Raw genomic sequence first — 26,876 nt, forward strand, 5'->3', positions numbered from 1 at the left:
CCAGTTGCATTTGATTCAATTCCTTTGGATAACCATGACCTGAATGAATGAGAACATTCACAGACATATGTAATATAGGTTAGCCCATTGTGAGGGGTCTAAGGAAGAGAGTAACTTTCAGGTCCTTGTACAGAAAAAGAGGCATCATCTAGACACAAAGTCTGAGGATGAGCATGGATCAGTTTTAATAAACCAGTATTCCTCATCTCCCCAGGGCCACTGGATATGGCGGTAGGTCAAGAACAAAATTAATCGAGGGATTTGCCATGCTACACTTCACCTTTCTTGTGCAGAATGGGCTTGCGACTGCAATCATTAATGGCTGTAGATAGAAAACAAAATCAGTAAGAAAGATGGAAAGGGAAGAAAATCTGCAGAATGTCTAAGTGAGGAAAGAGAGAAACCTAGTATATATCTTGTACTGGTTTATCTTGTGTTATTGATACGATACCTTTGTCAGGCTATTTTGGTTTCGGTGACAGTGTGGTGACACATAATTTGTGTTCTGTCAGGTGATGTTACTCACAAAAACACATGACATTATACCAGGTCCAAACAAATTAGTTAACTTAAAAACAATGGATAACATCTTGTCTCGGAAATAACCCAGATTGTCAAATTTATAAAATGTGTACTGAGATTAAGTTATATTGAGAGGTGAAGTATTTCTTTTTCCCCCTTTAGGATAAATATCCTGCTGTTCCAGGAGAGATGACAAATGCCTGGCGATGGCTTCAGGGAGTCGTCGCCAAATAATTTACCCTTACCTCCTCTGTCAACGATCTGACTCAGTGCCACACAGAGGGAGGAGAGAAGTGAGGAAAATGACACAAACGAGGGAACGAGGCCTTGGAAGATAGCATTTAGTGTGGGTGGTCTACGTGGGAGTGTGTGTGTGTGTATGTGTGTGGTCAGGTGAAGGGAATGTTTATTCAGCAGGTGGGGCTCGTTTCCAATTAGAGGAGGACGGGAAGCAGACTCGGAACACAACAGACTTATCTGCCTGGTCGGTCAGCAACCATCACCGATGATTACTGCCTCTATGTTTAGTCCAGCATGCGTACCCTAGACGGCCCACCGTGGGGAAGGTTAACTATCAGCAGGAGATGAGTTATGAGAAGGACAGGAGGGGAGTGAGGTGGCATGAGGGACCCCTTTTTGTCACCTGTCTTAATAGCTTGTGAGTCTCGAAGTAATTAATGCAGCATATGTGCCTTGCTGAAGACAGTCCTAACGGTGGGCTCAGCCATGAATACAAACACTTTTCAACATGGGCAAAAAAAAATCACAGATGCAACTTCTGTGCAAATGTTGCCGCTTGTTAAGCAATGTACACACAGTCATGCAACACACTGTAATCTCTATTAGGGCTCGACGATATGGACAAAAGTAAAATATCGTGATATTTTTGGACCAAATATTTTGATGTTGATATTGTGGGAATGACTAGTGGTGTCTTCACAAAACATTTACACAATTGGAGTTTTGATAAACAATCGTCAGTAATGCCTATATAATAACTAAGTGGGTAAAGGCAAATAATAGAAAAGCTAGAAAAGGCTGGTAAGCTCACAAAATTACCTCACTTTACTGTAATGCAGCCTTTAAAACCAGGAAAAGATAACACTTATGTCATATTACGACTCCCAAAATCCCAGACGATATCTAGTCTATCATGATATCAATATACCAATACATTGCCCAGCCCTGATCTCTATTGCCACACATGCTACCACCAACCATTCGACCTTTATCTGTTCAAGTTCAGTCAAGTTGAAGATATTAGCAATTTATAACTACTCTTCAAACTTTTGATCAGTATACATACAATAGTTATGTTTAAATAGGATTTGGCATCTACTCCTACAGCTCCTACAGCTGACTACTCAAACTGGCCTTACAGGGCTTCAAAATAACATCTTTATAATACACAAATCAGTAAAACAGGAACTGCCTTGCAGGCAGACTGGTGTAATGTACTAGCCAGTCTGGACAAAGGAATTCATTTTGAGGCGTGTTTCTAAAATGCACATTAGCATTTAGTGATAACTCATGAAACATCTTCTGAATAGTCCAACTTCAGTTGCGGATGTCTGAAATAGGCATTCTGTCAAAATGACATCAGGACACCAACTGTAACTCTTTTTTTAAACCGACAAATCAAAAACCTGTCATGTAGACAGCTTAATGAACACCGTGATGAGTCAAAATGTTTTGATCAGTGAATGTGACTAGTGAGCGCGAGTGCTTCATGTTAAAATGTCTCGCCATTAACACATACTCACAAGCGTGCCCTTAAATATCATGTCGGAATGCCATACATTCACTCTGCATATTCAAAGCAGTAATCAGTCTGGCAATTTAAGTTTATTTGTATTGCCCTAAATCACAGTCAGTCTCAGAGGGCTTGTTACGGCCCTGGTGCCGTGTGTCTGTAATTTTCCCTCTCCAGGTAATGCCACCCCTCCTGTGGAGCTGCTGATTGAGTCCGGGTAATTCCAATCCTCATCAGCTGGGTATAAGCCTTGGAGAGAGATGCCCAACAGTGCCAGTGGGCCATTGTGTGCAACCATTGAGATGGCCAGTGGGCCATTGTTGTCAACCAGAGAGCGAGCTGTTGTGTCAATACCCAATACTCCTTGAGACGGAGCGTGAAACCTGCTATTGTTCTCGTTTGTTTCTTTTTTGGTTTGATTGGAGTTTGTTTGTTATCCAAGCCTGATTAGTTAAGAGCCAGCGTTTTTAGTTGCCTTTTTTGTTTATATATTGACTTGTGGTGAGTTTTTGTTAATAAATTTGTTTGTTTTTACACCTGGTTCCGCCTCCCTCCTTTCTTATTCCCCCGGGACACTTTTATTTTCTTTGTTACTTCCCCTCATTCCCCGGACCTTTAGCAGGGAATGTAACAGGGCTTTACACTCCCATAATGAGAAACAGGTAGATACAGTAAATGACAATAGACTATGGCAACTATTTTTAGAAACGCTTCACACCCCCCCCCCCCAAAAAAAAGGAGGTGGGGGGACTTCTGGAAGAGTACTGGAGAAGGGAAACTTCTTCCTGGATGGATAGGCATTCAACAGGTGAAAAGTGGGCAGGGCAGTAGACAACGTAAATTAGAAATCCATCCATCCATCCATTATCTGAACCGCTTATCCTGCTCTCAGGGTTGCGGGGATGATGGAGCCTATCCCAGCAGTCATTGGGCGGCAGGCGGGAGACAACCTGGACAGGCTGCCAGGCCATCACACACACACACACACACACACACACACACACACACACACACACACACACACACACACACACACACACACACACACACACACACATTCATACTTAATGGCAATTTAGTATGGCCGATTCACCTACACGTCTTTGGACTGTGGGAGGAACCGGAGCATCCGGCGGAAACCCACGCAGACACTGGGAGAACATGCAAACTCCACACAGTGGACGACCCGGGACGAACCCGGGTTTGGACTACCTCTGGGGCTCGAACCCAGGACCTTCTTGCTGTGAGGCGACCGCGCTAACCGCTGCGCCACCGTGTTGCCCGTAAATTAGAAATGAACTTTAGGAATGAAACAACAAGACAAGACAGCAACATACTGAAGAACCAATGACTACATGGTTTGTTGAATGTCTGTACATTGTGGTAGCTTGGCAAGTTGTGTCCTTGTCATTTAATAAGTGCCTTTGCACTTTTTAAGGTGTTCAAATGTAATATCTCTGTCCTTGAATTAAAGAGAAAATACTTCTGTTTCACCTGTCAGAGTCCCGCTGTGAGCAAAGTGGCCATTATACTGCTGTATTCCTGTCCACTATTAGCTCTCTTGCTTCGGCTCAATTATCCCGCTACTTTTCACCTGCTTGCTGACAATCTGTTGGCAGGTGTGTCCTTTCCAGACCCGCTCACCTCTCCAGATAGGGAATTACCTGGTGCAGCTAGCCATCAGCTAATGCAACTGACATCTTCCACCAACTTGCCCTTTCATTAAAAGAGGTGTGATGGGTGTGGGATGAAAGGACACACACTTGAATATCCACTGCTGAAACGCTGGCTGTAAATTGTGCACTTCTACTATCCATTTCTGTTAAACAACTAATCTGGTTTCACGACGACAAAACAAATGCTTATTATTTAACATGCAGCCTGTGCATACGCAGTCCCCTGAATCTTACGACATGGCTCATCATGCTTATTTACAATGTTGCCATGCTGTTAAAGCAAGCATGGCTGTCCAACTTAACCTGTGTGACCACAGTCATCATCTTTGATGAATGTGTCATCGGTTCTAGAAAATAAATTCTGCATGCTAATGATGGAGCTGAGGTAGGCCAAAGAGGTGACCCACATGAAGAATGAAATCAGTAAATATGTTTGAGCTACCAGTCTCTGGGCTGCTGTAATCGATTAGAGACATGCCTGGTCTCCAATGTCTACACACTCTCTCTCTCTCTCTGTATAGCGCCTGTGCAAAGGCCTGATTCTCTTCTCAAATTTGTTGGCTTCATTTCTCACAGCCACCTCCCTCTTTGGTTACAGACTTAATTCATTTTTTCCTGACCTTTGCGCTCTCCTCCCTGTCACTGATCTATTTCGGAGGGAAACGTCACATCTTGAAATGAAGCTTTGGGAAAGAATCTCTATAATGGCTTGGCCTATTCTCTCTTTTCGTCACAACAAAGCCAGGCATCACCATGGCTACAGTATGGCGAGGAGATTGTGCGAGCAGGAGAGTTAGCGCCGTTCTCTACTAGGTTCTGGTTTGGTGTCAAACAGTAGCCGAGCGGTAAAGGAAGAAATAGATAAGGATTTGCTTAAGCAATAAATGCAGTTTTAAAGTCTCATGATTGCAGGGCATTAATGCTGGATATCTGTCGGCTATTGGAGTTGGATGTTGTGTTGGGAAAAAACATGGATATAAACATTGACCAGGAAAGCTAAGACGTACCAAAGCCAAAGATTTCTGATTGGGTTTTTCGAACACCTTGCTGTCAAAAGACAATCGAAACAAGGTGAACATTAATGCCACAACTGACAAGATAATATTTCCTCAACTTCAATGGACCCACAGTACTTCCTTTCCCTTCATTGTTCAGCAATGTTGTGACTGGGCTGTTAACCACTAGTCCTTTAAAGGTTAAACCGGTGGTTATGAGCCTCTTTATACTGAAGACGTGCTTTATGGTTTGAGATACATATCAAACAAATGGTGGGCCTACGGTGACCTGGACCAGTAATGACGTGAAATGTAAATGAAAAGGTCTACTCGCATGGTTAAGTGACAGCGTGGGTGATAATGAAGTGAAGCGAGAGAACAAAATAACAAAGCTGACTGTAATGGATTCACGAAGTAAAAAGGAAGGTACAAATGGAAGGAGACAATCAAACCACGGGGACCAAACGATCAAGACTCTCTCTATACTGCTTCAGAAAGCAAAACAGAGGGATGACTTATTCGTAATTTATCTAAAGGAGAGGATAAGAAAACGCTGCGACCTGCAGTAATGGCATGCTACATTTAAATGTCAATACAGGTAAACAAAACCTTTGTACAGCCAGATCAAATAATAGCAAGGAAAAATCCGCCAACTTCAGAAGGAAATGAAAAGCCTTAGTCATTTAGTCTTTGATGACTTACAAAACATGTCAAACGAATCACTCAAATTTACTGTGATGAGCTGCTCTCAGTGACAGCCCACTGGACCATGGGCCGCCTTATGCACACAAGGAAAACAATGGTTCAGACTTAAGAGCAGGACGTATTTCTGCAAAGGTACACATAAATGACTGCACAGGTGCACAGAGAAGGAGTTCTTGTTGACTGTGGCTTGCAGTGTTGCAGATGTGCACGTCTCTAAAATCTCAAGTCGATCATGTCAGCTGAGCTCTAAGTATATCCAATGCTAACAGGTCAGCAGGGACAGCTACCTGCCAGGGTGACATCAAACTAATGAAATTAATCTGATTTTTCTGTGTATTTTTGGTTTTATATATGTAATGCGGCCCTCTAGACCAGTGTTTCCCAACCCAGTCCTTAAGGACCCCCTATCCTGCAGATTTTCTTTGCAACCCTGAATAGGTACCTGTTTGTAGTTATTCAGCCAATCAGCAGTGCATTATGTCAGCTTTTGCAACCTTGCATAATTAAGTGGTATGAGATGATTGGTTGGGTAAGTACAAGCCGGGCTACCTATGCAGGGTTACAATGAAAATCTGCAGGATAGGGGGTCCTTGAGGACTGGGTTGAGAAACACTGCTAGAGCACAAGTTATTTTTGAGCGGCAAGTTCAAGTGTGTAGGCCGAGACTTTCCAAACAGTAACATAAAGAAATACTGGTCTTTTTATCACTCGTGCTTTAAAAGTCATAATGAAACTCAATCAGACCCCTGCTAATCACTTCATGCTCCCATATGACCATGCTTGTAGTCTAATTGTAACAATTTGAGATTTTGTGCAAAGTTAGTGACATAAATCTTAAGGCATATATGATATTTTAGAGAACCGTCTCCACAACAAAATGCTTGTACGATTTAAGTCTACACATTCATTGTTTAGGAATCAAATCAAAGCCCTTAGCCTATTCAAATGGGTTGGTCAAATCATAACTGCATAGGTTCAACTGTACTGAATGATAATGGATTTTTCTTTCTTCTCTGTTCCCAGATAATCCGGTTAGCTTTCCACTAACTCAAGACAAAGTGGGTGACATTTCAGCATATCAGTACAAAATGCCCACAGGGACTTTATTTTTTATCTAATCAGGAGAAAGCAGACATTTTTCAGGGCCATTTCTGTTCCAAAGTGGGTATAGAAACTTAGCATCCAAAAAATGTGAAGGTCATGGGGAGACAAAAATATCATAGATAACAATTTACCTCGACATATTATTTAAACCAGTAAGCTTGCCATCAACCTGTCTATTGCGTTAACTTACACATTTTTTACAATGACTTAATTTTTGTTGTATGCACATCCGGTCATAACATTTATGATTTTAACAGTGTGGCATGTCCAAAAATCATCCCATTGATTTTAGTGATATATTAACTGCAAAAATTTATATAAACAATAAAATTAATGTCTGTCTTACAACATGAAGGAAAATAGCCATTTTTTGGGGGGGGGGGGGGTTTCACCCTTTTTCTCCCCAATTGTATTCAGCCAATTACCCCCACTCCTCCAAGCTGTCCCGGTCACTGCTCCACCCCCTCTGCTGATCTGGGGAGGGCTGCAGACTACCACGTGCTTCCTCCGATACATGTGGCGTCGCCAGCCGCTTCTTTTCACCTGACAGTGAGGAGTTTCGCCAGAAGGACCTAGCATATGGGAGGATCACACTATTCCCCCCAGTTCCCCCTCCCCCTGAACAGGCGCCACGACCGACCAGAGGAGGTGCTAGTGCAGCGACTAGGATACATACCCACTCAATGCGGCCTGTGTCTGCGGGTGGGAAGCCGCAGACACGACCAACTGTGCCTGTAGAGACGCCCAACCAAGCCGGAGGTAACACAGGGATTCAAACAGCAAACCCCCGTGCTGGTAGGCAACAGAATAGACCAGCACACCACCCGGACGCCCCTTGTGCACACACAGTTTTTGATGATCCAATACCCATAGCTACTCCAATCTCACCCATGACTTTAATACATGATGTGTAAAAAATTGGCCAAGATGTCAGTTCTGTGTTGTGATATTGTGTGGCGCTTCCACAGTGATGACTGGCAGAATTTTTGACCTCCATGACAACCAAACAACCAATAAAAATTGATTATTGGCCTAGGATAGCAGGACAGCCAATGTAACTCTTCGAAACGCACACCTAACAAAAGGAAATATAAACCCTCCGTGATCATCATGTTTCTAGCAGCTATTAGTACGCAGTCTACAAAACTAACAGAATGCACATTTTTTGGTTCATTAAACATCCATGTCTGCCTTTTAAAGCAACACCTTATTGCCAAATTGAAAATTTTGATATGTGACAGTAATATTCAAGCCAAGTTGTACAAGCTTTATAACTGTGTCATGGAACATTCATCAAAATATATCATGTCTTATGTCCACTTTGGTTTGCTTATGTTTTGTGGCTTTTCTAGTAATTGCAATTGGGAAAATGAGTAAAAATAAAAATGCTCAGAGAAGTAATCCAGAATGGTAGTGAGAAAGCTGGATGTGTCAGGTACAATGGCATAAATAAGTTGCGTCTTTGCTGAATTATGTCAGGTGCTTTCTGCCCTTCGCAGACAGCTTGCTCAAATTGTTACCATATTACCGATACCAGCCGAATGGTTTACATTTCCTTTTCTCCCCAATTGTATCCGGCCAATTACCCCACTTTAACGAGCCACCCCGGTCACTACTCCACCCCCTCTGCCGAGCCGAGGCTGCAGACTACCACGTCTCCTCCGATACATGTGGAGTTGCCAGCTGCTTCTTTTCACCTGACAGTGAGGCGTTTTGCCAGGGGAACATACCACGTGGGAGGATCACGCTATTCCCCCAGTTCCCCCTCCCCCCTGAACAGACACCCTGACTGACCAGAGGAGGCGCTAGTGCAGCGACCAGGATACATACCCACATCCGGCTTTCCACCCGCAAACACGGCTAATCATGTCTGTAGGGATGCCCGACCAAGCCGGAGGCAACACGGGGACTCAAACCGACGAGCTGTGTTGGTAGGCAACGGAATAGACCGCTACGCTACCCAGATGCCCCAGCAAGGCACTTTTACATCTTTGCCAACAAACTGAGTGGTTGACATTGCTATGGAAAGAAGCAAGGTGCATTAACCTAAGACAGTGCAATAGGGCCCAACGAAGCGGGACAAAAGTTTGGAAAAAAAAAAAGAAGGGAAAAAAGATATACCAACCATGAGCTGCAGGTTCAGTGCTGCGTGCGAGGTCTGAGCACACAGGGAGAGGAGTTGGAGGAGCACACAGGGATAGGAGGAGATGTGGAACAGGACGAACAGCATGCAAATAGGGGAGAAATGGGGAGGAGGCAGGGAGGAGAAAACAAAAGACACCAATAAGCAAGCATTCAAAAGACCGGAAGGTGACTTAAGACATACAATAAAGCTTAAAAGTGAAATCAAGAGAAAACCAAAGGCAGTACAGAGATAAACATTACCACATACACCCCATTTACTGAGCGCCATGCACACACTGGACGTTAAGCCAAGAGGACAGTTTGAGCACAGCTTTAAAATAGATCACCAGAAAATGGTATTGTGGTTTGTCCAGCTTTTGCCTGTAATAAAGGCTGTCTATAAAAAGAAGAAAAAATAAGATTGCACAGCAGTTTTGAGGGTCAACTGGAGAAACTTAAGTTTATTGTTTTGTGTAGCAATGCTAACACAGAGCTTGAACAATATTTTTCAGAAATAATCATACCAACCTTGACATGACAGGATTCAAGACACGGTCGAGTAAAGTTGCAGGATAAAATTTGCTCTTTGGCAAAAAACAAACAAACAAAAGAACAAAAACAGGTGTATCTATTTAAAGGGCCTTGGTGAGTTTCATGGCCTCTCCAAAGCCCTTTCATATATGGTGAGTCAACTATCATTTCAACTCTTTCTCATAAGCCTGAATGTTAAAACATCTTAAAGTCTCTAAAACAACATTTTCCAGATTATTCACAGCAAAGTATTAGACTTGACTGAATCACACTGGTCAGATACCTGGCAAGCAAAACTCTAATTGAACTCCGGTGCGCTCCAAATATCCACTTGTGTGAAAAAGGTCTTGTCTTGGGACAGCTTCCAGGTGAACTCTAGAGTGGTTTGTCTCAAGTGACAAAGCCATTCAAACCAACTCTGTGCATTTTCGGATGCAAATAATAGTTTGTGCGGCACGGTGGCGCAGTGGTTCGCGCGGTCGCCTCACAGCAAGAAGGTCCTGGAATCGAGCCCCGGGGTAGTCCAACCTTGGGGTTTGTCCCGGGTCATCCTCTGTGTGGAGTTTGCGTGTTCTCCCCGTGTCTGCGTGGGTTTCCTCCCACAGTCCAAAGACATGCAAGTCAGGTGAATCGGCTGTACTAAGTGTCCCTAGGTATGAATGTGTGTGTATGTGTGTGTGTGTGTGTGTGTGTGTGTGGGCCCTGTGATGGCCTGGTGGCCTGTGCAGGGTGTCTCCCTGCCTGCCGCCCAATGACTGCTGGAATAGGCTCCAGCATCCTCGCAACCCTGAGAGCAGGACAAGCGGTTCAGATAATGGATGGATGGATGGAAATGAAAGCCACTTTATCAGACATTGTATTATTACAATGAATTGTATTCTTACAATGAATGTGTTCTCTACATTTAACCCATCCTATTGTTTCAGAGCAGTGGGCAGCTGCAGCACCCGGGGACCAACTCCTGTTCTTCTTTCCATTGCTTTGGTCAGGGACACAGGCAGGAGTATTAACCTAACATGCATGTCTTTTTGATGGTGGGAGGAAGCCGGAGCACCCGGAGGAAACACACGCAGACAGGGAGAGAACATGCAAACTCCTCACGGAACTGACCTGGGCTTCAAACCCAGGACCTTCTTGCTGTGAGGCAACAGTGCTAACCACTGTGCCAGTATGATATAAGCTATCATGATATAAGCTATCATATTTAGTCTGCTTTTAAATCACTGCAGGTAGGCTCAATCAAGTCAAAAGTCATAAACAGTAGCCATGTTCCCATCATGTGAAACGCATTTTAGATGAACTTTTAGTGCAAGCGGACTTTAGAAGCAAGCATGACAAGCCTTTGCCAACTTGCAATAGGGGAGATTTGAAAAACAAAAAAGCTACGCTGTCACTCTGTATCAAATTATCTCTATTGACATGATGTTTTTGCAAAGTGAGCGTAGACATTTTTGTTCTTTGATACTTTGGCATTTCTAATCAGCTTCACTTAATAGCAGTTTCAAGATACACATATAAATAGCTTGATAAAAAGGAACCAAAGCCAACATGGGGTCAAGCATTTCTCATTGGCTCAACTGTCAGACTGTGGGAATGTATCGCTTCCCTCATAATGTAATACAGAGGCCATTATATTGTTTTTAAAATTTCCAGCGTTCTGCATTCATATTGGTGTCTTATGGCAGCATGTATTTTATTTTTTTTGGGAATGTATTTGTAATTACGTGTCGATGTCACAGACTTTTGCATTTAGATTCTTGTTTAATAAGCAGAAGCATCAAAGAATGATAACAGCCATCAATACAAAGATGAGACCCACAATACTTGGTTGGTATTCCCGATATGGATAGGTTGTTTTTCCTAAACCTACTAAATTCCTGGCCAACAAACAAGCGATCAGCAAACACAAAATTCTTGTTTGCAAAATGCAGTTTGCTTCCTTTTAAGAGTGTGAAAGCAAACTGGACCAACTGGAAAAGGTTATGTATCAATATCATGAATATTTTGAACTTAGAAAACAACCTTAGCTCCTCATGCTAACATGTTTGCACATGGATGCAGTACTACTACAGGAATAGATGCTTACTGAGGAACATTAATGCTGGTTACCTCTTTTATAGTAGTAGCACTGCAAATACAACTACTAGTAGTAAAGCCAGGAAAAAAAATAATGAAGGCAGGGTGCCTCCGTAGCCGAATGGTTACAACACATATCACATGGCCACATGGTTGCAACCATCGCCGGTTCAATTCCAGTCGGCAACCTTTGTTGCATGTCATACCCCTCTCGCTCTCTCTCACACACATTTCCTATCTGTCTCTTCACTGTCGCTATCTAATAAACTATCTAATAAGGTAAAAAAAATAACAATAATGAAACTACTAAAAGCCCACAGTGTGCTCTAGGGGTAGCAAAAGGGGTTGATGATGGCTACAATAGACTCATCAGGATGCCAAGGAAAAATCGCCAAAGTCCACAGGCAATACAAATGCCTAGTGACCATCTGCCGGTGGTTTAACAGTGAAGTGATTAGCAAAGCACCGGACAACCATCTGCAGTTGCAATTACTCCATCCCCTCCTCCGGAACTACTGCAGTGTAATTGGAAATAGGTTAGGTGGAAATGCACAGTGCTTATGTAAGTGAAACTGCACTCGCCACTGCTACAGTGGAGGGAGATGGTGGCACAGGGCTACACCTTACAGAGCTGAACTGCTGTGTTAGCATTTGCATGCCTTTAGAAGAAAATAATGCCTCTCAGGTAGATTTCTGTCTAGCCACAAATGTGGTCTGTCAGAAAATGTCAGCTTTATTTTATTTATCAAAGCAGGGATGCAAAAAAGAAATGCACTGAATAACCCATCAATGCCACAAACGCATATCTTAAACAATGTAAGCAACTTGGGAGATGTGTGGTTAACTCAGGAGTATTTTCAAAGAAAGAAAAACATAATATCTTGATGCATGCTCAAGGAAATCTCAGAAAAGTTGTATCAGTTCATCTGGACACAACATTGTGTCCAGATGAACTGATACAACTTTCTGGGATACAACATAATGTCTTTTACTTTGCTGGAATGATCTTTATACCTGATTTTTTTTTCACTAGAAGAGACTAAATGTGCTGTATTTGACATGTCCATAAATGTCACATTAACTTGCCATCCTCTTTTGATATAGACTTAGGGATGTGGGTAATAAACTGTCAATTCCCAGCTCTGTGGGAAGAGTATGAGCAGTTCCTGGCGCAAGCGTTTCAACCTCAAGGGAGCAATAGGCAAATGCCATGCTTCAGGCCTTCCTTTCAATGGAAAGCCACCAGTGGCTCAGAATGGGGAGTTATCAGAAGGCGAGACAAGATCAAGTCTGTCTCAGCGGGGAGTGAGGCCTCTGCAGACCCTGGACTTCACATAATCCTTTTAGCAGTGGTACTGTGTAAGTCGGCATTTAGTATGCCACAGGCCGGTGGTTTACTTGAGAACTCTTCAGCATAATATGCTGAGGCGCTCATTGGTAAAACTACTGTTACCATCTCAACACACTCTTTAGAATTGATTGTGACTATAACAGGGGGTGATTATTGGCTGCTTTCTGTTTACTTTAGCCCACAGCTACTCTTACATGTAATACTTCTGTTTCTTTATCAGTGGCAATTGAGATCACCCCTGGTAAGCTTGGAAGTGAAAGTAGTTGTAATAGGGGAAGGAGAACGGTGTTTTCAAAATGAGAAGAGGGAGGAAAAGCTGAGGGCAAACATTTCAGAGATGGTGTTTTAAAATGAAACAAAAGAAGGGCAGCAAAATGCCAACATTGTAAAACTGGACCTTTTTGTTCTCTTGCATAATTCAACATTTCATTGTGAAATTCAACAGCACAATTGCCTTTTTTTTAGGACCTTTGTAAACAGCCTGGCTGTAAATAACCACAGGATGGCCCAGAACCCGATGAGTTACCACCACACCGATGTACCCGGACAGTAATACATAGGTGTTCGTTGGCAAATCAAAATGAACAATGAAGCATCTGTCTGTGGGACTCTTATTCATCAGAGAGACAGCATGGCTGTGGGTGGCGGCTGTGTGTGACCATTCAATTTGTCTGCTGGTGAGCTATTGCCTGTCCCTCTACATTCTCCTTCTTGCCTCTCCAACTTAAACCTCCCAGGTCAGCTGAGGCATTGTCAGTGTCCCTGCCGACATCAGCAGCTGACACAAGCAGGCATGATGTGGGCACTTTAGCTCCATGACTGATAGCCATGCGCTTTGGTGACTCACTATGACTTGCACTCCAGTATATCATGAGCAAATAAATCTGTGGGCAAAAAAATAAAACTTTGTTATAATTGTGCAGAGAACACAGGTAGACCGCAGTGCAAGTAGGTTGCTGTGGTGGCATGGTGGCTTTAGTCGTTGACAACTGTGACCTAAAGAGGGTTCAATCCCAGCCCTTCTGTGTGGACTTTGCATGTTTTCATCCTTATCACATGGGTTTCTCCCAAAATTCAAAGACATGCATATTAGGTGAACTGGAAACTCTAAATTACCTGTAAGTGTGAGAGACTATGTAATGGACCGGTGAGCTGTCCAATCCAAATGTGTGCTGGGACAGGTTCTGCAGCACTGACCTTCGACCAATTTTCTTGTGTGAGTAACACGAACAATAATAAATACGTATGCCCATGTTGACCTGAATGAGAGCTGTTACAGCTTGGATAGTGGTGCTTTAAGCTATAGCCTTACTCACTGATTATCTCTCGGCATTGCTTTATGAGTTCCATTTCCTTTCTGGCCATCGTGGAGTGTAATAATAGCTCTCCAATGACAATTCAGCATATAAAGAGAATCTGTTGGACAGCAGTCTTGTGTTTGTGTGGCACTGAGTGCAATAAATTCCCATGCATGCTCTCCTAGAGATGTTTATCTGAGATGTGTGTTGTTATTTTGTTAATGTTGACCTTCACAAATGCCTTCACAAATCAGCTATTGCCATGGCCCCCATTTTAAGATGGTCAGGAAATACCAACGAAAAGAAAATGAGATTGTCAGTATACAGTATAAAGTTTGTGTTGGTGAACAGGGGAAGGGGTGAGCAGTGGGGGGTGAGAATGGGTGAGTGATGGGCTGGAAAATCATCTAAATTTGTTTAATTCCGAAATCAGTTCAGCAGATGGTGTTTATGCAATTTAAGCTCCTGACAAAAAACATTTGATATCGGCTTCCAATATCTTCCCTTTCCTGTTTTGTTTTCTTTGTCTTGTGCGTGTGTGTGTGTGTGTGTGTGTGTGTGTGTGTGTGTGTGTGTGTGTGTGTGTGTGTGTGGTAAATGAATTGGATATCAGCTCTGTTCATGGCCTTTCATCAATTATAGGGGGTGGTGGACTGGACTGCTGCCAGTTTTTTTTTTAATCTTGAGAGGGTGTACTTAAATCATAGTTTTTTTTTGCATGCACATATTAAATTGGCATTGTTAATTTAATGATGTTTTGAATCTGTCTAATTAATCTTACACCGAACCTTTAAGGAAGTGAGAAAAGGAATATAATGAGGGAATTCATGAGTGAGTGAATGGTGACTCTACAGTCATACACAAACACAAACCTAAACCGCTGAAAATAAAAATAATGGACCGCTGCCCTGAGCGATGTGCTGAGGATAAATAATGTGTCTCAATGAAAATCTTTGAGGTTGAATTTAATAGAATAGTGGAAAAGGGAACAGCTACCAAAATTAACAGAAAGCGGGTGAAATAAGAAACGGGTGATTCAAACAGAAGATCTCGAGGTAGAACCTGACAAAGACAAAGAACTTACATGACAGTCAGCGCAGACAGACTGGGCTGGAGACCCACAAACACTGTGAGTGAACCTTGGTGCTTTTCATCAAATGTCAAATACTTAGTGGAGAAACTCCTCTAGTGGGCAAGATTATGAACATACGATAAAAACAAAAAGAGTTGTAGGGCTGTAATCATAACACATGACACATGACACATTTTCAATTGTTGGAGGCGGTTACCATGATTTCTCCATTTAAACGTTGAGTTGAAATGGACAAAGCAAGGGGCAATTTAGACATTAACAAAGGTAACCTTCCAGGGTTTGACAGGAAACATGTTTGGCTGAAGCACATGTTTTTGATTTCAAAACGTTCACAGTGCAGAAATTCAAGGGCCCTTTTATGATTTCTAAATTTAAGACTTTTTCTCTTTTAAAAATAATGCAGTTACATTTTTTGCAACTGCAGTGTTGTTTTTAATATTAGTCCCTGTCAATGTGTCACTCAAACATAGAATGATAATGCTAAAACTATGCCGGGTGTGGAATGTTTGTGTTTCCATACTTGGTGCAGCGTGGCGTCTTTTAGAGTTACACCCAGGGGGCCAGGGTTTGCCTCTGAGCTGGAAGCCACTGTAAATAGCAAATTAGTGCCGGTATTGCCGCCAGAAGTACTGGAACTTCTCCATTGCACCAATTGCTCCATAGATTTCAGATCATTCTTTTCCTAAAACATCTCCAATATTTTTTTCCTCAGATGTCAAACTTGGCCCAATTGTTCATTTAATCATGTAAATGGTTTTTTTCCCCCGAATCAGATTATATACAGGCGTACCAAATCGATCAATAATTGAGGTTTATTTCATGAGACGTCATATAAGCGCCATGAATAGCACTCCCATGCACAATCATGCGCCTTACCATTGACTTGTGCAGCAACAGGCATGCAAGCAGTTCCTGTTCTCTTGCATAGTGTTTCTGACAAACATAATGCACGACTCATTCCTGAAATTTTAACCACTACACACTGTATTTACACCACAGTAAATACTTTTTCATGTTGTCCTTGTAAAACCGATGTTTTGGGTCAAATTTTTCCACTTCAATGATTAGCTTTTGTTCATCCATTCTCTATCCACCATTCAAAGTTGAGCTACAGTCAGCGTATACAGCCGGGATAGCAAAATGTAAAGGTGCAATCTGATACAAATACAAACCCAAATAAAACAAAAAAGAAAATGCTCCATTTCTCTATTCAACTGAATAAGCGCTTGGTGAAAACAAGATTTCCAGTTTTAAAACTATATGGTGTATTTTATGGCTGTTGTTTAGCTACATTTCAAAATATAAACAATGGATAAAATAGCATGTCAATATGTTGTTTACTGCGCCAAAAATAGTGCACTGGCACTGTCATCATGATAAAAAATGCACGAATTCTGATTAATTAACAGTTACATGAAGTCCCCGGGTTATGAGCGAGTTCCGTTTTTGAGTTTGTACTTACGTCGAATTTGTATGCAAGTCGGAACAGTTACGTACAGTTCACATCTAGCGTCAATTAGTCAAATGTCTGTCTTAGTATAGAGTATATATTTTACCTAAAACACCATAATGCAGTAATAATAATAAATGTAACTACAGTACTGTATAATTGAGAGAGAGAGAATGTGTGTGTCGGTATAAAAAACTTTAAAGAAAAATGTCTTGCGTTTCAAATTCCCCACCTGCCACTGTCCCCGGAGCTGGTCGCGACCGGCGGACGCCAGCCGCCGACTCGGGCTCACCTCCCCGCCTCACCGGGTAAGTGGAAAAAAACGATAAGAACAGTTCACCTCTCTCTGAACGCTTTATTACTTCCACTTTCGTTTCAATCGTGATCGTTTTCCTTTTCTTCGATCGCCATCACTTGCATCAGATTTACGCTTTGAAGCCACGATTACGAGGGTAGACACATGAAAATTTAAGTGAAAACACAACGCACACAACAATGTCTACGAGACCCGACTTAAAATGGCGACGACGGCGTGGCGTTGTTCTCCCTCGGGCCGACAAACCACCTACAACGTAGTGTTTTGAGTGTCGCGCGTCGCGCAAAGTAGTCCGTCCATTCATTAGTACGACCCACTGTGTAACTAAATAAATAAAAAAAGGCTTTATGGAGGTTGGTTCGTAAGTATGGGAGTTCGTATGTCTGGCGTTCGTAACCCGGGGGACTACCTGTATTTAAAATACTCATGAACATTATTGTCATGCCTATGACGACATTGTAGTTTTCTGACATGTAGATGAAGTGCATTCGAAGTATTTGTATATTTGGGTAGGTTGAAAGTGCAGAGCTATGGATCCACTGTTGGGAAGGCCAAGCCTAAATGAGACACTCCATTGCAACTCTGTGTCTGAGGTCTGTCAAGGTGCTGCAAACACAAGGAGGGTAGCTGTGCCTGGATACGTTTTTCTTGGGTACATATCAGAGTCGACCGACGGACAGAACAAAGACAGATCGGGACAGATGTGGTGTAGTGTGGCTAACAGTTGCCTAAGCAGTTTTGTTAGGCTGGTCTTCTGGCCCTCGTGGAGCTTTTCAGCCACGGGTTCACCTCAAACCTCTTTCAAAAAGTCTAGCGATTTTCCATTTAGGGTCGACCTGTTGGAATGTATAAATATTCTAGCTAGTCATGCCTTTAAAAGGTGCCAGCCATAGACGACCTACTGTGTAATGTCCTCTTATGTTACATGTTTCTTGTGAGCATCGTTCCAGTTTCTTTTAACCTGAAAAAAATACAACCTATTGATTTTTTAGCCCTGCATAAGAGTGTTTATAGATTATGGTTTATTTTTAAACACTCACGTTCTTAATTAACTGTTAATTTTCCGTTTTATGTGTGAGTGCCTGTTTCTTGTGTTTTTGTCCATTATTTTGTGTTAAGCTTGGTTTGCGTAAAATGAAATTAAAATAGCATCTTAGAGTTGTAAATGTTTTTGAATTTTCATTCATCAACACACCTTCGATTTCCAACTTCATACTCATTACTCTGTCCGAGATTCTTTTCACTTCCAACACACTCTTGACACACTACTTCTAGTACTACTACTATTACTACTACTACTACTGCTACTACTTTTGGCTGCTCCCGTTAGGGGTCGCCGTAGCAGATCATCCGTTTCCATTTCTTCCTGTCTTCTGCATCTTTCTCTGTCACACCAGCCACCTGCATGTCCTCTCTCTCCACATCCATAAACCTCCTCTTTGGCCTTCCTCTTTTCCTCTTCCCTGGCAGCTCCATATTCAGCATCCTTCTCCCAATATACCCAGCATCTCTCCTCCACACCTGTCCAAACCATCTCAATCTTGCCTCTCTTGCTTTGTCTCCAAACCGTCCAACTTGAGCTGTCCCTCTAATATAATTGTTCCTAATCCTGTCCTTCTTCATCACTCCCAATGAAAATCTTAGCGTCTTCAACTCTGCCACCTCCAGCTCTGCCTCCTGTCTTTTCGTCAGTGCTACTGTGTCAAGACCATATAACATAGCTGGTGGTCTCACAACCATCTTGTAAACCTTCCCTTTAACTCTTGCTGGTACCCTTCTGTCGCAAATCACTCCTGACACTCTTCTCCACCCACTCCACCCTGCCTGCACTCTCTTCTTCACCTCCCTTCTGCACTCTCCGTTACTTTGGACAGGTGACCCCAAGTATTTAATAAACTCACACGCTTTTATCACCTCTACTCCTTGCATCCTCACCATTCCACTGTCCTCCCTCTCATTCACGCATATGTATTCTGTCTTATTCCATGTTATCACAGGTATAAGCTACGTTTATTCTTTTTATTTGTGATAGCCCCCAAAATCAAACTCAACTGAATGTTGTGATGTGTCAATATGAACAATAATAATAATGGGTCAAATTTATATAGCACTTTATCTAGACACCCAAAGCGCTTCACAGTGAAGGGGGAAACTCACCTCAACCACCACCAATGTGTAGCACCCACCTGGGTGATGCACGGCAGCCATTTTGCACCAGAATGCTCACCACATATCAGTTTGAGGTGGAGAGGGAGGGATCATTGAGCAAATAACACGGTGGTTTGATTAGGTGGCCAGATGGAGCCAGCCAGGTTGGGAATTTTGCCAGGACACCGGGGGACCCCCCTACTCTTTGCGATAAGTGTCATGGGATCTTTAATGACTACAGTGAGTCAGGACCTCGGTTTAAAATCTCATCCGAAGGACGGCAACTCCTACAGCACAGTGTCCCCCTCACTGCAGTGGAGCATTGTGAATTTTTTAAATTTTATTAGGACCAGAGGGAAGACTGCCCCCTACTGGCCAACCAACACCATTTCCAGCACCAACCCATTTTCCCAGGAGGTCTCCATCCAAGTACTAGCCAAGCCCATACCTGCTTAGCTTCTGTCATTCAGCAGAATCAGGGTACATGTTGGTATGGCTGCCAACGGTGACAATGTGGTGACATCACTCAGGCAATACTAAATCGCCAAAATGTAAGATGTGCCTCAAGAGCCCTTTATTGGGGCCCTCCTTTTGAGGGCAAAATGTATCATTCTTTCACTCTATTACAGAGTGAAAATGATTAAAAGAAATACCACTTTGATAGATTAACTTGGTGCTTAGTCTTTCATCTATGTTCTACACATTTGCTGTGTGGATTCATTAAATCAACTGCAGGAAAATATTCGGGTCATAAGAGACTTGCTTCCTTCTGTCTACACATGGCTACTATAGCCGTGTGTAGACAGTGTGTATAGGCAGTGTGTATAGATGCCCATTCTCAGTAAAGCCCCTGAGAGCCGAGAGCAAAGAACAGACATCTGGCAGAGACTGTTAAATGGGCTACTTTAACCTGGAAATGCTGGCACTGCCGTGAGATTTACTTCATTAAGTGCAGCCCACATATTTTGACTTGAAAAATACACATTATCTTAAGTGCTATTTACTTACATATATTTCCCGCTATTGTCAGTTGGCAATTTAAGAACAAGTGTGATCATTTTACAGACCACAAGAGATGTGTGAATTAATCAGAAAAAAAGGTCTGTAGAATCTCCTCTCTCCTTAATCGGAGGCAAAAGAGCATCAATCAGTTGGCATAGTTAGGTATTCTCTTTTATCCAATCAGATGGCATAATCAAGTACAATGCCTGTGATTTCCCCTAGCCTCCGGAGATTTATTCCAGTTGAGCAATCCGTCAGAGAGACTTTGATTGCATTTCTTGCTCTGGAAGATTTCTGACTCAAGGCATGAAGTGATGTTTTTTCATCAGCAACCTTTGGAGATTTAGACTCAAAATAGCCGCAAGTTCTGTTTCTGAAAAACTGAGATAAATTTGCGGTTCATACAACATGCTCTTATTAGAAAATGCTCATACAATAACTTTTTGCCCATTGACCTCGCCCCCAAATCCCCGCCCCAACACACACAAACGTACACACGTAAATGTCTTGATGCATGCGCAATAATAACGGTACACACATACACATACCTTCACCACTACCAAACACACACCCGACAGCAGAGTATAATCTATAACAGTGGTCCCCAATGATAACAGTCCATGGACCACCTATTGCAGGGCCAACGTGTACCATTTATAGCCGGCTATGCAAACCCCAGAGCAAAAAAAAAGAAAAGAAAAAAAGACTGGATTTGGCACTGTAGGCTATGTTTCTCCTCTCTCTGTTGTAACCTTGATCCCGAGTGGATAAACCTATATAAGGGGAAATGCAATATCAATCTCGTTGTATTATCTTGTATGTGTGGCATTTATTCCCACGCTACATGGTTGTTTGTTCTTGATGTTGTTGCCTGCACGTAGGACTTTCATGCATAATTTCCACTCAGCACATCTCCATTGTCTGTCAATATTGCATCAATGTATCACGCTCCCCTTTCCCCGCACAAACTGGAACACCATATCACAGCGCATCAGGCGCAGCTTTTTTACCCGGGATGACGCAACAACAGCAACCGGAGCCAAACTTTACCGTGCCAGTTCTGGAAAAAAAGCCCTTGCTAGAATTAACTCTTCTCACAGCTATTCTTGCTATCGTGGATGGAATCCAAAATATTGGACAGGTGATTGTTGTATTATAGCCCATTCAAGTGGTGCTTACATTTGTTGTTTGTTTTTTTTTTTGCCTGCTCTGTGTTTTATTAGCATCTAAATCTGTTAATTTTAATTTTGAATACGTTTACGTATGAGATAGGCAGTTTTGGTGTCAAACAAATTTTCTGTCATGACACCATGCCCTTCGCTGATGGGTGGCCGACTGGCTGTGCCACGAAAATATTCTAAATATAAAACTGGGCTGAGGTGTAATAAAAGGCAGGGGGACCCCTGATCTACAACATATTTTGGAAATTCATTGAGATGTAGGTAGAGTAGAGGGAAAGAAAAAAAACCTTGTTCTACTGTCTACTTCTCAAGTTAATAACTATTTAATGTCAAACAACCTTCTAGCCATTTATCGATCAGATTTTCTATCTCACCATAGCACAGAAACAGCACGTATCAAAGTTGTGAACGATCTGCATATGAACACGAATTCTAAAAAAATATCTGTTCTTGTGCTCCTGGATCTCAGATGCCTTTGACACTGCTGATCATGATATTTTGCTAGAGAGATTAGAAAAATGGGTCGGCCTCTCTGGCCCACAGGAGGGCAGTTCTTTGTGTCTGTTGGAGGCTTTTCTACTATGAAAAGGGTGAGTGCTTTTTAAACAACATCGGTTCCTGTTAAAGAGTATTTATTACAAATACCTCATCTTACGCAGTGTAATGTTAACGTTGTGTATGTTTCAAGGCAGTTGAAGTGATGGAGATGGAGATGAATGAATGGATAAAGCAGGGGAAGGCAAGGCACTGACAGAGAGCTGTCCATGTGGCTATGGATGTGGATGTGGATGAGATGTGAATGTGAAAGAGGATGTGAACGGTCATGGAGAAGAGGGTGAGAGGAGGACAGGGAAACATGCTGTTTTCTTTCATCAGAGAGCTAGGGAAACATGGCCACTTTTTTTTTTTAGTTGTAATGGACACAAACAGGTGCTGTTATCCTCGCCTCAGATAGGTTTGGAATACAGTACCGTATTTTGATGAGATTTTAGGAGAGAAAGAATATTCAATGCCAGTAGAGAGCAGGTTGCTTTGACTAGTTGCATTGACAGCAGTGTCGAGGGAGTTTAGTCTTGCCCTCGAGGCTTTCCACTACTCCCAATCTTATTAGGCTCGGTTAGATTTTTTCCGACTTCTACAAAAACACTCACAACCACACACACATGCATGCACACACACGCACGCACAAAAGGTGACAAATTGTGTCAGGGTGATACTATACCTTGAGTGGCTTCGGGGTAGATGGTAGTGGTGGTAGTGGTGGTGGTGGTGGTGGTAGTGGTGGTGGCTGTGGTGGGTATAGGGGTGGTGGTGGGAGCATCTGAATGAGAAGACAAACACATGACAAACATGGGGGAAAACAAATGAATACAGAAGCCATGAGGGGAAGGCAACACCACTATGATGTGGTCCAGTGATGACATCATCGCTGTTTGATACATTCAACAAACAGCATGTTCATCATTGGCTGTGTGTCACCACTTGTGTATGACTTCAAGGGACATGCAGAGGGTTTTTTTCCCTTTATAAATGAGCTGACTGAAAGCCCGATAAATGCTAAAGACGGGTATAACTGCTATCGCACTTGTTGGTGCACAACTGTAAGGTGATCAAAAAGCTTGTTTCTCAAATAAGTTATTACCTTTACCATGTACATATCTGCCTACAGGCTGCAAATTGGCAGATGTAATATTGGCTATGCTATCGAGCACAAGGTGTAAAAAGTAATGAAATGTGTAATGGGTTAACATGTACTACTGTTGTAGCTATGCTGTCATTGTGACGTTGTGAAACCACTTGACAAACGCATACATGCATACTTAACATCCTTTTGAGGTGAGGGGTACACGGTCGGTGAGGGTATCAAAGATGAACAACCAATCGCAAGGTAAAGCAAAACGCAAATGGGTCAAAGAAACACATAAAACAGACGACCACTGAGAATAGGGAGGAAAGCGCTATATATCCTAGCACATAAAGCTAAACAAACAACACCTTATGAAATCCAGGGAGACTTGTGGGAGGTTTAGTACACAGACTTGGGCTAGAGGCCATTTTCCCTCCCACAGACTTTTCCTTTTTACCTCATTAGCCAGGTTAGACTCCCTTCCCTGACAATAACCATGGGGGGATATCAAAAGTGACATTTTCCCTGTCGAAGTGGTGGGGCTGCATTGATAAGAAGCTGCAGGCAGTGCTGGTTGGTTAGAAGCCTCCCATGCTGTTCTGATTGCCTGGGAATGGACTGAAAACGGAGGGGGTTATTAAAAGGTGTGTAAAAAAAAAAGGTGAGTCATTTGGGAGGTTGATTTGGAGGAAGGCTGGGCATCAGTTTAATAAAAGAGGTAATATGAGAATGTGAAGAAAGGAAATGTGTATATCGACAGAGAGAAAAAAGGAATGGAAAAAAATGAAAAAAGGAAGAATCTGGTCGTTAAAAGACATGTGCAGTGCCATTGGGCCAGAGTGACTTTGTGTGTGGTACTGGCATGTAGTGTTATGGGGAGCATTTGAAGCAGAGAGGGGGGAATTTGCCTCCTTCATCCTGCTGTTATACTGGGAAGACATCAAATTCAGCCAACACTGCTTCCATATCGACTTGAGTCATTTTTATCTGACAGGTTTGATCAGTTTCTATTTGCATTCTGCAGACAAACACTGACTGGGTTGATAACGTGAAACAGGACGATGATAGATCACACAACAAAATCAGCTAATGCCCAAGCTCCTACTAGGGCTGGGCAATTGACCGAAAATGTATCGAAACCGACATTAAGAACCTCTCACCGACTTAATCTTGCTTATGTCGGTTAATAATTTCCTCAATGCGTGCGTTCATGAACTGTCCCTTTAAAAAAACCCACTATGTTGTGTTCAGTCACGTGCCTCCGCCCAGTCCAGCTAACGTTAGTCCGAATTCACTCCAAGCAAGCAAGCTGGCAGTATGGGCGACTCGAGCGCCAACGCCAAGCCAACAAACAGGCCTCAACCTGAGCAGCTTCTACCGAAAAAGGATGCTGAGTCCGTCATTTGGACACGTTTTGGCTTCAGTGAAGATGACACAGAACAAAAAGAAGTCAAACGTAAACACTGCGGAAAAACAATTTCAGCAACCAAAGGTAACACCACCAATTTGTGTTATTGCTTGGAACACAATCACATTACCGAATACGAAGAGTGCATGGCTCAAAAAAGAGACAGACCGACAAAAGCGCTCCCACAAAGCAGCTGTCGCTAACACAAGCATTTACAAATGCCGCACAATATGCAAAGGATTCAAGGAGATGGAAAGAAATAACTGACGCCATTGATCTCTGGTCATGTGGAACGGTGGCGCCATACTTACGTGACGTCACAGCCTTACGCTGCACGACATTGATGAAAGGAACCTGCGATTTCAACTGATTTTGATTTCAACTGTTCGACATATTCAATGAATATCCATAAATAGATCATCCGTGTGTGTTTCCTTAAATTATTTAAAAATCACAAACACAAGATGTGCTTCGTTAGAAAAAAACCCCAGCAGTTCAGCATATTTACAGTATCAGACAACTGAGGGCAGTGTAAAGAAAAGAAGGCATATAAAATAAATAATCGTTCATAAATCGTAATCGAGGTAAAAGATTGAAATAATCGTGATATTGATTTGAAGTCATATCGCCCTACTAACCTTGGATCCCTTTTGTTTTTCCTGTTTGGTGTATAGATGACATCTCCTGAAAGCACTGTAATAGTGGTTTGAAAATTAAAAGTTATGATGTAAAAGGTCCTCATGACCTACAACCATTGATCATTGACAAAGCAGCATAAGCCTGACTGTTATGCCTCACAGCCAAGTGATTCACATGGGTTACTTACTAGTGTTAGTTACAGCCCAGGGTGCCAAGTGGAAAAAGGAGCTCTGCTTTTTCCCCTTTACCATCAATTTTAATTTTGGGGAAATATTGCATGTATCATTAAGGTAAGTTGATGTTCCGTGTGGGCAATTCACAGTTCCTTGTGTAAATTCAAAGTGTGTGAATTCAAATAGATGATTTGAGTGAAAAGGTCAATGAGAGTTTCCAGTGTTTTCCCTTAGGGTAAAAAGATTCTTTACCATATACAATTTGTCTTCCCTCAAAGCGGAGGTTGTTCATAGTTTATTTATAGTGGTTAGCTAAGAAAATCATTTTATTTGACTATATTATTAGCAGCGTATCGGATAACTGAAAATTGCAGAGATCTATATAATAACCTCTTGGAATTCCGCCCGAAGTGAATTTTGAATTCAAATCAAAGCTTTCAGGTGGTCTGAATCAGCGTTCGGCCTCTGCTGTTGCATGACATATCTTCAGTCTATCGACATTACCCATTCTCTAAAAGACAACCTTGACAACAACAGACACACAGCAAACAAACAGCTGCATGGTCAACATGTAAACAGACACCGGTAGACATGATCCATTAGGCAGTCGGCTGGCAGACACAGCTTGGGATGACGAGCTTCACACATGCTTGGAAGCTGACAAAGCTCAGCTCGGCGGTGGTGCTGCTTAATTGGCTTTATCCCATCATGAACTGTGAGGGTCCAGCAGATGTTTGGGATCATCAGTGTCAATAGCTCATTAAAAACTTAGCAGCAATAAAAAGATAAAAAAGAAAAAGAAAAAAAAACAGACCAATAGACTGGCTGAAAACATTCTCGTCCTCCTTTTTTCTTAGTATGCTGGAGCAATATATAAGCACATTGGGGCTTATTGACTTTCAAATGTGGCAGGCTGAATGGGCTTCTCCTCCCGCTGAGTCACTGTGACTTGTTTACTGCCAGGGCTTATGAATCAGTGTTTAGATGTCTCAGCGAATGGTGTTGGGCTGTAGGAAACCTCCTAGCTCGCCTGACAGAGAACATTTCTGTTGAATTTTGCAAGTGAAGGAAGCCAATGTGAATGGCTAACTTCGTTTTTTTAGCTGTGTGTGGTGCAAATATTATGCTTTGATTGAACCTTTGGCTACACAAACAACATGAACTTACAGTAGCTTGCTTGGCTACCTCTACCACCAGTATCGAAGTTAAGATGACCACAGTGTTAATGTTTGATGGAAGTGTTTGACCATGAAAATACTAATCACATAGCTTTGTAATTTGTAAGAGTTTTCCTACCTACACATTTTGGAGAGGACACTGATGAGTAAGTAGACACTGGTGAGAAGAACAACTAACCTGCCTGATATGTGCTTGTTTTGGTGCACTTCTAGCTAAGATCTTGATCTCTTGTGCCTTGTGACGCTATCGAATTTATTAAAATGTGTCTTTTGAAAATTCCTGTAACTCTGAGCAACCATTTACCTTAGTTATTAAGCAAATATACTGAAAAGTGTTGTAAGTTGCCAAGTTATTACTGTTTTTTCTGTCAAACTTGAGGTCTGATTGTTATGTCAGTGACTGAAGGTTTGTGTTATTGCTGAGCCAAGGGTTTAGAATTGGGGGAAAAGGCAGGTCAACCATGTGTTGTTTTTAGAATACATTACTAAACACATAAAACAAGTTACATTTGTTGAGCATATTGCC

General features: G+C 42.3%; 1 protein-coding gene across 1 annotated transcript in view; it reads right to left on the reverse strand.

Annotated features, from left to right (window-relative positions):
• Nucleotides 1-26,876, reverse strand: part of cadm1a (cell adhesion molecule 1a) — a 560,283-nt gene that overhangs the window by 37,637 nt on the left and 495,770 nt on the right. Inside the window, exon 8 of the mRNA XM_056284957.1 lies at nt 22,548-22,646. Within this exon, the coding sequence (XP_056140932.1) occupies nt 22,548-22,646 (99 nt within the window). The remainder of the gene's footprint in view (nt 1-22,547; nt 22,647-26,876) is intronic.

The sequence above is a fragment of the Lampris incognitus genome, chromosome 8 (genome assembly GCF_029633865.1).
Source record: "Lampris incognitus isolate fLamInc1 chromosome 8, fLamInc1.hap2, whole genome shotgun sequence".
In the NCBI taxonomy this organism is placed as follows: Eukaryota; Metazoa; Chordata; class Actinopteri; order Lampriformes; family Lampridae; genus Lampris; species Lampris incognitus.